Source organism: Euprymna scolopes, chromosome 2, assembly GCF_053919585.1.
Source record: "Euprymna scolopes isolate OS-2025 chromosome 2, ASM5391958v1, whole genome shotgun sequence".
Classification (NCBI taxonomy): Eukaryota; Metazoa; Mollusca; class Cephalopoda; order Sepiida; family Sepiolidae; genus Euprymna; species Euprymna scolopes.
The window spans coordinates 3,579,004-3,593,321 of record NC_136483.1 but is presented as its reverse complement, the minus strand read 5'-3'; the positions used below and the strand labels follow the sequence as shown (position 1 = coordinate 3,593,321).

Below are 14,318 nucleotides of genomic sequence, written 5' to 3'. Positions count from 1 at the left end.
AATTTTGAACTAATAATAAATTTAGAACTAATAATAAATTTAGAACTAATAATAAATTTAGAACTAATAATAAATTTAGAACTAATACTAAATTTAGAACTAATAATAAATTTAGAACTAATACTAAATTTTGAACTAATAATAAATTTAGAACTAATAATAAATTTAGAACTAATAATAAATTTAGAACTAATAATAAATTTAGAACTAATAATAAATTTAGAACTAATACTAAATTTAGAACTGATAATAAATTTAGAACTAATAATAAATTTAGAACTAGTACTAATTTAGAACTAATACTAAATTTAGAACTAATAATAAATTTAGAACTAATACTAAATTTAGAACTAGTACTAAATGTAGAACTAATACTAAATTTTGAACTAATACTAAATTTAGAACTAATAATAAATTTAGAACTAATACTAAATTTTGAACTAATAATAAATTTAGAACTAATAATAAATTTAGAACTAATAATAAATTTAGAACGAATACTAAATTTAAAACTAATAATAAATTTAGAACTAATACTAAATTTAGAACTAATACTAAATTTTGAACTAATACTAAATTTAGAACTAATACTAAATTTAGAACTAATAATAAATTTAGAACTAATACTAAAGTTAGAACTAATAATAAATTTAGAACTAATACTAAATTTTGAACTAATAATAAATTTAGAACTAATACTAAATTTACAACTAATAATAAATTTAGAACTAATACTAAATTTTGAACTAATAATAAATTTAGAACTAATAATAAATTTAGAACTAATACTAAATTTAGAACTAATAATAAATTTAGAACTAATACTTAATTTAGAACTAATAATAAATTTAGAACTAATACTAAATTTTGAACTAATAATAAATTCAGAACTAATAATAAATTTAGAACTAATAATAAATTTAGAACTGGCCTTTTAATTCAATCCATGATTGTAGATTACTTACATTTCGTAAATGTCAACTGGGTAGAAGAGTTGATTACTAAAAACTTAACTTCCACCGTGGTGGCAGTTAGATTTGTTTGTTTGTGTTCCTATTTCCTAGAGTTCATATCCCTTACAAAATATAGGTCATAATCAAACGTACAAAATATTGGACAAAAAAGTGTTGTACAAAATATAGGTCATAGTCAAACGTAGAACAGATTTAATTTTGGGATTGGATCAAAGGTCAAAGTCACGAATTTTACATTTTTAAAAATAACTTTGGATCCTTTCAAAGACAATTCTTCAAAATTTGAATCATGGATCTGATGCAATTTAATATCTGCAACCAACATGCATGTATATGGCATAATTCACGTTGACACACTGGTTCGAAGTAAAGCAACGTTGAGCCTGGTCAATGCTAAAATGAGTGATCATTTGGGAATTCCAGGTGTTGTATGTATTCTCCATTTATCTTGGCATTGTTTCCAGTCGTTGGACTCAAGCAGTACCGATTTAGGAGATGTGTGATTAGAGATTGCGCAACCCTTGCCTCACAATTACACCCACAGCTACCCTTACAAGAGTATCCATTGTCTCTTGAGACTGAATGGAGGCATCGGAATCAACATACATCTAATAAAGTTTCCATGGCGTAACTTTGGAAATACTTGATAGAATATAAAAAAGAAATGCTCAGATAAATGTTTGGCCCATCCTTATGTTGTCAGGTATGTGATCTCATGACTGACTTATCTTCTTGTCTGTTATATCGTAATTAGTTATAACCATCTGTAGTAAAGTGTAAACCTTAAACCGCCAGAAGACTAAGAACTGAATGTCAACCACCGTATTGATCTGTTAAACCAAGGTGCAAAAGTCACTTGTTTTAATGGGACAACTCTCGTCTTCATAGCGCTTCAAGTTTTTGAATTAAATATAAGAGGCTTTACTCATGCACGACCCTTGTAGTATGAATTTTGGGAGACTGAAGCCTAATCTTCTCTTGGTCTGTGGTATTACTTATAAATATTATTTTACATTGTCATTTTATGATATTTATATCTGTCTATGAATGTTATATCATACAAACTATATACATCATTTTACGTTGTATATATATATATATATATATATATATATATATATATATATATATATATACATTGTTTTAACAAAAACCAAGATTCAAAGAATGGGTTGATGGCAACAAATAGTGTATTTCATCGTTAGTTACAATTGTTTCAAGACTATTCAGACAAATCCAAACATTATGTGGTTTTAAAATTTTCACAAGAACAGCCTTTCTTCAGACTTATTGAATAAAAACACTTTAACAATGAAACATTATGGAAACCATTTCCTTATAAGGAAAAGAAAACAAGCGAAAGTATTTTACCTATATCTCATCCTTTCAAAGTATTTTTTGAAGATTTATATATTTACCTATTTTTGTATCTCCATTTAAAAAAAAAATTCAAACAAAATATCATTCAGTGTTATTACCTATGTCCATTTAATATGTATTAATAATACTATTCATTGATTTCTTAAATTAAATTTCTTTATTTCTTTATTTAATTTGAATTATTTTTTAATCCGGACTAGTCAACTAAGTTAAATTGCTGCGATTCTATGTTAGTTTCGTATCTGGACTTTCCTTTAAATTTTTTTGTATATCATTAACATATACTATCTTCAGGAATCTGTTATGCTCTTAACCAACAATATTAACATACTATTATTATTTTTTTAATTACAGGTGATATTATGGGCCCCTCACTGAATGGTTTGGGTAATTTAGTTCGCCTGCCCTTCGGCTGTGGAGAGCAGAACATGATTAACTTTGCTCCAAACATCTATATTTACGGTTATCTGGAAAATAGTCAGTTACTGACAAAGGCCACAAAGGCGAACATCATCCGATTCACCACAAGAGGTAAATTGGCACCGGCGTCATTCTCTTCTCTTTCATATTATACATGAATATATGTTTATTATATGTTGTGTATTCTTTTTTAATATATACTTTGCTTACATGCAAAAAGCATTTTACAAACTCCGCTAAGTGGTTACCAGAAATCAATTTTCTTTCTTTTCCTTTTTTTTCATTTCTGCTTTTCTTCTTCTCTTTTTTGTCTTTTTCTTTTTCGTTTTATCAACTATCTTTTCTTTTTCATTTCAATTCTCTCTTTCTTTCAACTGCACATATTTCATATTTCTTAGTTATTTTATACCATAAATTCATTATATATATATATATATATATATATATATATATATATATATATATATATATATATACACACACACACAGGGTGGAATAATAAAATTGTCTCCGTAGAAAAGACGACATAATTCCATTTTCGTTTGATGAAAATCGGTTTTATTTTTTTGTTGCAAACCATCTACTAGTAAGCCAGTTGTGTACAAATCCCAAGAGCGATAGGAGCTTTGTATCATGTATGAAAGTGACACAATGTTCAACGACCGAGATCGGAGATGCGTCACTGTACAACTCATGCTTTTTACCGATCCAAGTTATGACAACAGGATAATTGCCAGCACCTTCTAAATGCAAATGCGAATAACGGGGACATGCCCAAGGTGATGAAAACAAAGTTTCCGGCCACGGTTATGGTCTTTGGTGTGGTTTCAAGTGAGGGCCACATCATACCACCTCACATCTTTGAAGTCGGTTTTAAAGTCAACACGAAAGTGTACCTGGATGTGCTGAAGACTGTCGTAATCCTCTGGTGCAATCAGGAAGCCACTGCCAGACCCTGTGTGTGACAGCAGGACTCAGCGCTGGCCCATGCTTGGCTTCAGAAGGAATGCTACAACTTTGCACCCTCCTCTCACTGCCACCCTCTCCTCTCCCACCTAAACCCGCTGGACTACTTTGGTTATATATTGAGAACATCATCAACATGACCTCCCACAACACCAAAGCCAGCCTGATCGCTGCCATCTGCCGAGCTCCTGCCTGTGCTTGTGGAAAAGGCATGCTCTCAGTTCCAGACCCGTATCGAGGCTGTAATTAAGGCTGAAGGCGGCTACATTGAATAGATGTCAGCTCTACTACATAATCAAGTTATCGAATTTTATTTTTTCAATAAAAGTTTTAAAATAAAGCTGTGGTGTTGTTTTTTTTAGGGCGACAACTTTATCATTCCACCCTGTAAACACACCACATATATATATATATATATATATATATATATATATATATATATATATATATATATAGTAAGTTATGAAATATATATGGCGATTAAGATACACTGAATATTCCGAGTTTCATCCACTCTAGGACTAGTGTAGCTTAATCGCCATATATATTTCATAACTTACTAACTAGCTCTACCTATGTATTGAGCACTTTTGAAGTAAATACTTAAAGTTTACCCATAAATTTATACTTTCGTATACTAATTTTATGTGAGTAAATTAAGTAGTTATATATATATATATATATATATATATATATATATATATATGTATGTATATATATATATATATATATATATATATATATATATATATGTATGTATATATATATATATATATATATATATATATATATATATATATATATATGTATGTATATATATATATATATATATATATATATATATATATATATATATATATATATGTATATATAAGCTATATGTCTCTCTGTCTCTCCGTCTGTCTGCTTGTTTGTCTTCATATTTTCAAACTCTATCTCCTCTGAAACTAAAAGTCGCAGAGCAAATGATTGGATTTTTATGGACCGTTCTTTTATAGGTCTTTAACCAGTTAAAATATTTTTTAGGGGTCAAAAATGGGTCAAAATTAAAAAAAAAATCGTTATACATTTTGCACATTTATCTTAATTTATTTTTAATCCTTTCATATGTGTGTCACATTTGTACAATGGTAACGTCACCAGCTTTGACTCCTACAGTTTTGTTTTACAGTTCCGATTCAAATATTTTGGCGAAAAGAGGGAGGGGACTAATGGGGTGATATGGGGTAATAATTTAATGGGTCAGTTCTTTCACCAGAATTCTTGTACACTGATACCACAGAAGCAGTTTTCCAGCAGTCAGAAAAGCAGAATTTGTTAAGGCATTTGTTGAAGTGTTGGGAGAAAACTGGAGCAACCACAGTGAAGCATTTTTTAATTGTAAGACCGGGGTGAGATCAGGTTCACATGCTTTTGAAGTGTCTAGGTGTTTTATGATATCATGCCATTGAGAACGGGTAATTTTCAGATCATCTAGTGTGGTTTCTGTAGGTTTACAGTATATTGATATAAGGTAACTGGATGGTGTTTTTGTTACCATAGCTTTCCTCGATGTATTGGTAACAAAAAAAAAACATCCAGTTAAATTACATCAATATACCATAAACCTACATTCACAGGACTGTATACACGCTGGGATTCATTTTACCCCCGAAAACCTAAAATCCATTTAATTTTCCCCACTCTTTATCTGTGCCTAAATCCAAGCGTAGATTCCATGAGCAAAGCTTCTTTCTTATAACTGCATGCCTGTGGAACTCTCTGCCGCTTGCCTGTTTCCCACCTGACTTCAACTTGGATGTCTTCATATCCAACATAAACAAATTCCTGATGAACCGCCCACTTAAGTAATGACATTTTATGAAACCTCCAATACTAACGGATACTATAACACTATCCGATTGATTACTGTACACGCAATAACCCTTATCCCCGAGTGGCTTCTGGGCCTTGATAAGTGGTGACCTCCATGTAAAAAAAAAAAAAAAAATTTGAACCTTAACAAATCTTTCCCCTATGATCTGCTCAAAATCAAAATTGGATGAGGAATTTAAATAAATTACTGATACCCTATCCAAGAATGGGTACCTTCTGAATGTGATTAGGAAAGTAATGGGTACCTTCTGAATGTGATTAGGAAATGCAAAGGAAAATAACTGAATTCTCTGTGACTAAAATTCAAATGCGTTTATCGTGACTGGGGACAGTGAGAAATTCGCAAAGCAAATTAAATCAACTGTGCAAAATTGTTATTTTGCTTCAAATATGCGTGCTGTGTTCTCTACGAGAACGTTACTACTATCCTCTCAAAAAGATGTTTACATCACCATCAGATTAATAATGTAATTTACAATTTTTAATGTAGTTGCAGTGCCAACTATGTGGATCGAACAACATTAAGATTGGATGGAAGAGTCCAACAACACGTACCTACCAAAATCAGAAATGGGGCATACCAAACAGCAGACGTACTTGCCAACACATACTGGTATTCAATCACTGACCATCTTCTTTTCAATCCTGAGTCGTGCTCACTCACGGATTATTCCATTTAAAGATCTTAGAGACTGTTCACGTTCGGTTGAAAAGCCCTTCTCAATGTAAACAAAAGGAATGCCTGTTAGATTTGAGCGTGATTAGTCTCTGGGATCTTCGAGTAATATAACGTTGCTTTGTTTTAATCGCTTTCCCTCATTTTTTTTCTTTTTTCCCCATATATAACGTAACCCAACGTGATTTTATTTGTACGTATTTTCGATTCCCATTTTTTTCTTCTCTTCTCTTCACTCCGTTCACTTTATTTTGAACGTTTTTAATCATGAATTTAAGTCTTCCTTTCATGATTGCGATATATAAATTTTGTACCCCTCAGAGAATTATGATTATATATATATATATATATATATATATATATATATATATATATATATTAACTGTATATATCCGGTGTTGCCAAATCGAAACATATTGGCGGGCAGAGTGTTTAGTCACATACTATTTAAGAACTTCCTGGTTTTTGCTTTCCTGCTTCTCTGACTGTACTGACATGCAGAAGTTAAAGTGTAATGTAAACAGATATCTTACTGCTCAACTCCCTACATAGTATCCCTGCAATTATGTCCCAAATAGTAGCCCCCTACATCGAAGTGGCACTGTGCCTTGTCTGGGGTAAAAATGCAATAAAAAAGATACACCGATTATCCTGCAAACTTTGCTTTCGTACAAGCTGTATCGCCTGACGAGGTTTGTAGTTACTAATAACTAGCTGACCGAAACATGTTCATGAGTGAGCAGCAAAATATTACTGCTTATGTAAAAACAAATTAAAAGTATACCTTCTAGTACTTGAGTATTGAGCACTCTTGTATTTAATTCGTTAAACTTCATTGGTTACTTTTTCTCTGGAAAATATCGGGTATATATATATATATATATATATATATATATATATATATATATATATATATATATATATATATATATATATATAACAAGTTCCTTTCATTTGATGATACGAAAACCTTATTAGATATTTGAATAAAACAAAATTCAATTTTACATGATACAAGTGAATTTCCAAACCGTACAAAAATCTTCAGAGAGCTCAGTTCATGTCATTTCCTCATACAATTTTCCCTGAAAACTTCACTACATTAAACAAGCGATCAGTAAAAGAAAACGAGTGAAAACCTATCACGTGCAAATTATTATAAAACTGACATCCGGTTATGTGCAATTGATGATGTTATTCATTTGATTAATTTTTTGTTGGTTGGTTTTGTTTTCGGCATATCAACCCTTTTCAGGTTATTTAATGGCGAATCCAGTTATTTTGAAGAAAAAATTTGTAATAGAATTTTTTTTTCAAGTCGGTTTCTATTTAACCCATAGTTGGGACCCGAACAGGTACTACCACTCCGGGTCAAAGTGGACCTAGGAGCAATGTTAATTAAAGGGTGGCTCCGCACTCCCCAAATCCTGCAATATGGAGCCTCACCATCGGATATAGTTTAAGGTTGTATTCAGGGCCTCATTTGATTAAAACAAACTCAAGATTAATTTTGATATTTCGGTTTACTTTCAATTACAGGATATGAAAACGAACTGAAATTCCGCCATGATGATGGTTCATACAGTGCGTTTGGAAACAGAGATGTCAATGGAAGCACATGGTCAGTAGCAATTACATAAACACGACATCAGGTCAAATTTGGTTGCCATGTTGTTTTTGATATAGGTTTTGCACACAATGTAGACACTTTTCAAGTGTGTTTTTCTCAATTTTAAATGTGTAATGCTAACTAGATTTAACATTAATTTCCCTTTTCACATTTTAGGGATATCTGTTGTATTTTCTCAACTATCCCACTGATTTCAATTTCTCCTATTATTATTATTATTATTATTATTATTATTATTATTATTATTATTATTATTATTATTCTGCCAGGTTGACTGCATTTGTGGTCAAAAGCTTTGCCCAGGCCAGGAAAATGATGCCGACTGTTCCTATTGAGGAAAAATCAATAGTAATGTCTCTGGAATGGCTAATGAAACAGCAGCTTCCCTCTGGAAGATACAAAGAATCTGGAAAGCTTATTCACCAAGACATGCAGGTAAACCTTCAACATGAAACGCACCCACTTATAACCCCACCCTTCCATTACAAACTGAAATGAAGAAAGTCAAACATTTTTAAAGAACACAATAAACACACACACACATATATATATATATATATATATATATATATATATATATGTATATATACATATATATATATATATATATATATATATATATATATACATATATATATATATATATACGAGGGGCGCTGCAATAAGTAATGCCCCTGACCCACTTCCCATAGCAATAGAGCAACGAAACTTGCCACAGTTATTAGTCTTTCTCTACATAGGAACCACCCAGAGTTATGCATTTCTCCCATCGTTTGATGCAGCTCTGGAGACTGTTTTTGTAAAACACCCCAGGTTGGTCCTCCAACCACGATGTGACTTCAGAAATCAAGGCTGCATCATCTGGGAAATGCTTTCCTTTCAAAAACAACTTCATTGCTGGGAAAAGGTGAAAGTCATAGGGTGCAAGGTCAGTATAGTAGGGAGGATGGGGGAGGATTTCATAACCACACGTCCGTGCTTCTGATCTGGCGACATACGAGTTGTGGACTGGAATGTTGTCCTGCAGGAGGAGGGTACCTTTGCTGATCTTGCCCCGCCTCTTGATTTTGATAGCTTCCCTTAATTTCATCAAAAGTGAAACATAATATGCTCCTGTAATTGTGGTACCCTTTGCCAGGAAATCTGTCATCACTACTTCGTCCTGGTCCCAGAAGACTGTGAGCATGAACTTGCCAGCGGAGGGCTGCACCCTTGCCTTCTTTGGAGGTGGTGAGTCCAAATGCTTCCACTTCATTGACTGAGCTTTGGTCTCCGAATCATAGTGATGGACACAGGTTTCATCCTGTGTAATCAGTCTTCTGAAAAACTTTGACTCATCTTCTTGGCACATCTCCAAATTCATCCTTGAGCACTCAACGCGTTCTTGCTTCTGGAATGGTGTGAGCAATCTGGGAATCCATCTGGCAGAAACCTTATGCATATGCAAATGGTCATGAATGATAGTTTCCACAGACCTTGTACTAATCTTGACATCTTGGGCTATTTAGCGAAAAGTAATGTGCTGATCTTTCAAAATGGCAGCCTCAACTTGACGGACAGATGCCTCATCAATGGCAGAAGGGGCGACCAGATCTAGGAGCTGTTTCCACAGACTTCCGGCCATGTTTAAATTCACGATGCCAGCGTTTTACAAGATCATATGATGGGACATTATCACCATAAGTTTCTTTCATTTCATCAAAAGTCTCCTGTGGTGTGCGTCCTTTCAAATACAAAAAACGGATCACTGCTCGACATTCAACAGGCTCCATTCCACACCTGACTCCGTTCAAACACCTGTAAAACAGAAACCACAATTCGTTTGGAACTGTAATTTGTCACATAACATATAAAGATATAAATCATTGCACATACAAAATTTCAACTAGATCAGGCAACTGGAAGTGGGTTAGGGGCATTACTTATTGCACACCCCTTGTATATAATTTTCAGAACGTGAGAGATTATATATAATTATTTCCACAGGCCAAAGAACGCCGCAGCCCACAAGAGCCACACCAGCCAACGAACCAGAAGTCTAAGACTTGAGTTTCGCCCTCATTTTCGCTCATCAATCAGACATATCCGCACCCAGGATTTGAAACCCGATCATCCTGCATGCAAGGCAAACACTATACCGACTAAGTAAATGCCCGCACACAAGAAATTCTATCAACCAACACAGATCAAGCAAACTGCAAGGAAATCAAGCTGTGGAATAGACCTACTTCATCTCGACGAGGGGTGTTATCATTCAACCAGCTGAGCCCCAAGCCAATGTCCCACAAGTAGGGATTTTGAACTCGAAAGGACGACAACATCCCGCAGAGTTAACCTAACGAGCCATTTTTGTTATAGAATTTTCAGAATGTGAGAGATTATACATCTCTGATATTTGGGCTTGACAGTCTTGAAAATAATCTCTCTTCTCTTACAGATGAAAGAGATTTTTTACAGGGGAATAGTTTACATTACACTGGCTAAGGTTACACCGGTGTAACGTAACATATTCGCCTACAAAAATTCTTTTTATATATAAGGGAAGAAGGACACAGCCCAAAGAACGCCTGATCCTATATATATATATATATATATAATTTAATTTAAATACCAAAAAACAAGAAATGGGCAGGTGAAATTAAAATTTCCTTAAGGCCTTATCGTCTGACCCTCTAAGAGGAAACGTCAGAATGATAAATTAAAAACTAAGAAAACGAATGAGGGAAGAGGGGAATTTTGGTTTCAGTTGGAAGAACAGTGAGAAAAAAAAAAAAAAAAAAAAAAATTCTCACTGTTCAGGTGGTTTTAAATCAATGAATATCTCCAACTTCCCATAGCAGTAGAGCAACGAAACTTGCCACAGTTATTAGTCTTTCTCTACATAGGAACCACCCAGAGTTATGCATTTCTCCCATCGTTTGATGCATCTCTGGAGACTGTTTTTGTAAAACACTCCAGGTTGGTCCTCCAACCATGATGTGACTTCAGAAATCAAGGCTGCATCATCTGTGAAATGCTTTCCTTTCAAAAACAACTTCATTGCTGGGAAAAGGTGAAAGTCATAGGGTGCAAGGTCAAGAGAGTAGGGAGGATGGGGGAGGATTTCATAACCACACGTCCGTTCTTCTGATCTGGCGACATACGAGTTGTGGACTGGAATGTTGTCCTGCAGGAGGAGGGTACCTTTGCTGATCTTGCCCCGCCTCTTGATTTTGATAGCTTCCCTTAATTTCATCAAAAGTGAAACATAATATGCTCCTGTAATTGTGGTACCCTTTGCCAGGAAATCTGTCATCACTACTTCGTCCTGGTCCCAGAAGACTGTGAGCATGAACTTGCCAGCGGAGGGCTGCACCCTTGCCTTCTTTGGAGGTGGTGAGTCCAAGTGCTTCCACTTCATTGACTGAGCTTTGGTCTCCGAATCATAGTGATGGACACAGGTTTCATCCTGTGTAATCTGTTTTTTGAAAAACTTTGACTCATCTTCTTGGCACATCTCCAAATTCATCCTTGAGCACTCAACGCGTTCTTGCTTCTGGAATGGTGTGAGCAACCTGGGAAACCATCTGGCAGACACCTTATGCATATACAAATGGTCATGAATGATAGTTTCCACAGACCCTGTACTAATCTTGACATCTTGGGCTATTTAGCGAAAAGTAATGTGCTGATCTTTCAAAATGGCAGCCTCAACTTGACGGACAGATGCCTCATCAATGGCAGAAGGGGCGACCAGATCTAGGAGCTGTTTCCACAGACTTCCGGCCATGTTTAAATTCACGATGCCAGCGTTTTACAAGATCATATGATGGGACATTATCACCATAAGTTTCTTTCATTTCATCAAAAGTCTCCTGTGGTGTGCGTCCTTTCAAATACAAAAAACGGATCACTTCTCGACATTCAACAGGCTCCATTCCACACCTGACTCCGTTCAAACACCTGTAAAACAGAAACCACAATTCGTTTGGAACTGTAATTTGTCACATAACATATAAAGATATAAATCATTGCACATACAAAATTTCAACTAGATCAGGCAACTGGAAGTGGGTTAGGAGCATTACTTATTGCACACCCCTTGTATATAATTTTCAGAACGTGAGAGATTATATATAATTATTTCCACAGGCCAAAGAACGCCGCAGCCCACAAGAGCCACACCAGCCAACGAACCAGAAGTCTAAGACTTGAGTTTCGCCCTCATTTTCGCTCATCAATCAGACATATCCGCACCCAGGATTTGAAACCCGATCATCCTGCATGCAAGGCAAACACTATACCGACTAAGTAAATGCCCGCACACAAGAAATTCTATCAACCAACACAGATCAAGCAAACTGCAAGGAAATCAAGCTGTGGAATAGACCTACTTCATCTCGACGAGGGGTGTGATCATTCAACCAGCTGAGCCCCAAGCCAATGTCCCACAAGTAGGGATTTTGAACTCGAAAGGACGACAACATCCCACAGAGTTAACCTAACGAGCCATTTTTGTTATAGAATTTTCAGAATGTGAGAGATTATACATCTCTGATATTTGGGCTTGACAGTCTTGAAAATAGTCTCTCTTCTCTTACAGATGAAAGAGATTTTTTACAGGGGAATATTTTACATTACACTGGCTAAGGTTACACCGGTGTAACGTAACATATTCCCCTACAAAAATTCTTTTTATATATAAGGGAAGAAGGACACAGCCCAAAGAACGCCTGATCCTATATATATATATATATAATTTAATTTAAATACCAAAAAACAAGAAATGGGCAGGTGAAATTAAAATTTCCTTAAGGCCTTATCGTCTGACCCTCTAAGAGGAAACGTCAGAATGATAAATTAAAAACTAAGAAAACGAATGAGGGAAGAGGGGAATTTTGGTTTCAGTTGGAAGAACAGTGAGAAAAAAAAAAAAAAAAAAAAAAAAATTCTCACTGTTCAGGTGGTTTTAAATCAATGAATATCTCCAACTGATGTTTCAGAATCTTTTGTCTACACAGGCTAGGTCGAGAGTTGTTAATAACTAACGCCTCAATGATATTGAGATGATAGTTCGACCTAGCACTGTATAAAACAGAAAACCACCCATCGGAATATTGATCGGCACACCTATTTATACTCAACAGGTGATTGCCAATGGCGGACTCATGAGCTGAACTGAAACCAAAATTCCCCTCTTCCCTCATTCGTTTTCTTAGTTTTTAATTTATCATTCTGACGTTTCCTCTTAGAGGGTCAGACGATAAGGCCTTAAGGAAATTTTAATTTCACCTGCCCATTTCTTGTTTTTTGGTATTTAAATTAAATTATGTTTCCTCTGAAATTGCTCCTTCCATTTTGCTGTACCAAAAATTTACTTATATATATATATATATATATATATATATATATATATAAACTCGTTTCTTATCATTGAGCACTTTTAGTTGAATTAAGTCGGTCAATTTAGCTCTTATGCATAGATCATCGTATAACGATTAGATCACTCTGACTGACGTAAAAAATATTTTTTAAAAAAGTAAAATGTTTAAATTCAACGTTATTTCAGATGATTAATGGTAGCCGATTGGATACGGCCTTTGCTAATCAAGCCAGAGATGGCTTGTGTTGCTAGGTTTTAATCTATCGACTGGTGTTAATTATGACACTCTGCACTGAAGATTCCTGAAAGGATGAAACACTAGTGTCAGTAGGTATTTAATGAGTATAGTCCGAAATAAAAAATAAATTAATATATATAATACTCATCTCAAAAATGAATTCCAATTAAGAAATAATATATATACCAATCGGTACGGACCCGACTATGGAAGATCAGATAATAAATAAACGTGGATTTATAAGATCAAAGAATCCAACCTTGATCGCCCTTCGGGGCCCGTGGCACAGTTGATAGAGACGTTGAATCTCTACGGTTCCAGATGATGATTGTCTGAAGATAGTGGTTTCAATCCCACCCAAACCCAGCCAGAGGATTACTTGGCCAAAACGTGGTGGGACAACAACAACTACGGATGGCAGTGATTGCTGAGAATGCAGTTAGGAGATTCGAAGTTCCTATCCGTCGCGGTTACCACCTGACGAAGGCCAGAGGAATAGTTGGCGGAAACGTCGTGGAAACAACAACTGATAAAGATGAGAATAATAGTCCGAAATAAAAATAAATCAATATATTTAATGCTCATCTCAAAAATGAATTCCAATTAAGGAATAATATATAAGATGGCAACTGTTTAAAAATTGAAAGCAAATTAAACGTATGGAGAATTAAATCCTGAAACTTATTATCGCATATATTGTTTTTTTTTTAATCTGGTTGTCTTATAAATATTGATACTAATATTTATACGGACTTTAAGTTTACAGTATTATACAATCTGTAATCTGAAAGGATTTC

At 34.4% G+C, this 14,318-nt stretch overlaps 1 protein-coding gene across 1 annotated transcript in view; it reads left to right on the top strand.

Annotated features, from left to right (window-relative positions):
* Nucleotides 1-14,318, top strand: part of LOC145288265 (CD109 antigen-like) — a 345,184-nt gene that overhangs the window by 294,600 nt on the left and 36,266 nt on the right. Inside the window, exons 26-28 of the mRNA XM_080136304.1 lie at nt 2,709-2,885; nt 7,831-7,912; nt 8,191-8,356. Of these exons, the coding sequence (XP_079992430.1) occupies nt 2,709-2,885; nt 7,831-7,912; nt 8,191-8,356 (425 nt within the window). The remainder of the gene's footprint in view (nt 1-2,708; nt 2,886-7,830; nt 7,913-8,190; nt 8,357-14,318) is intronic.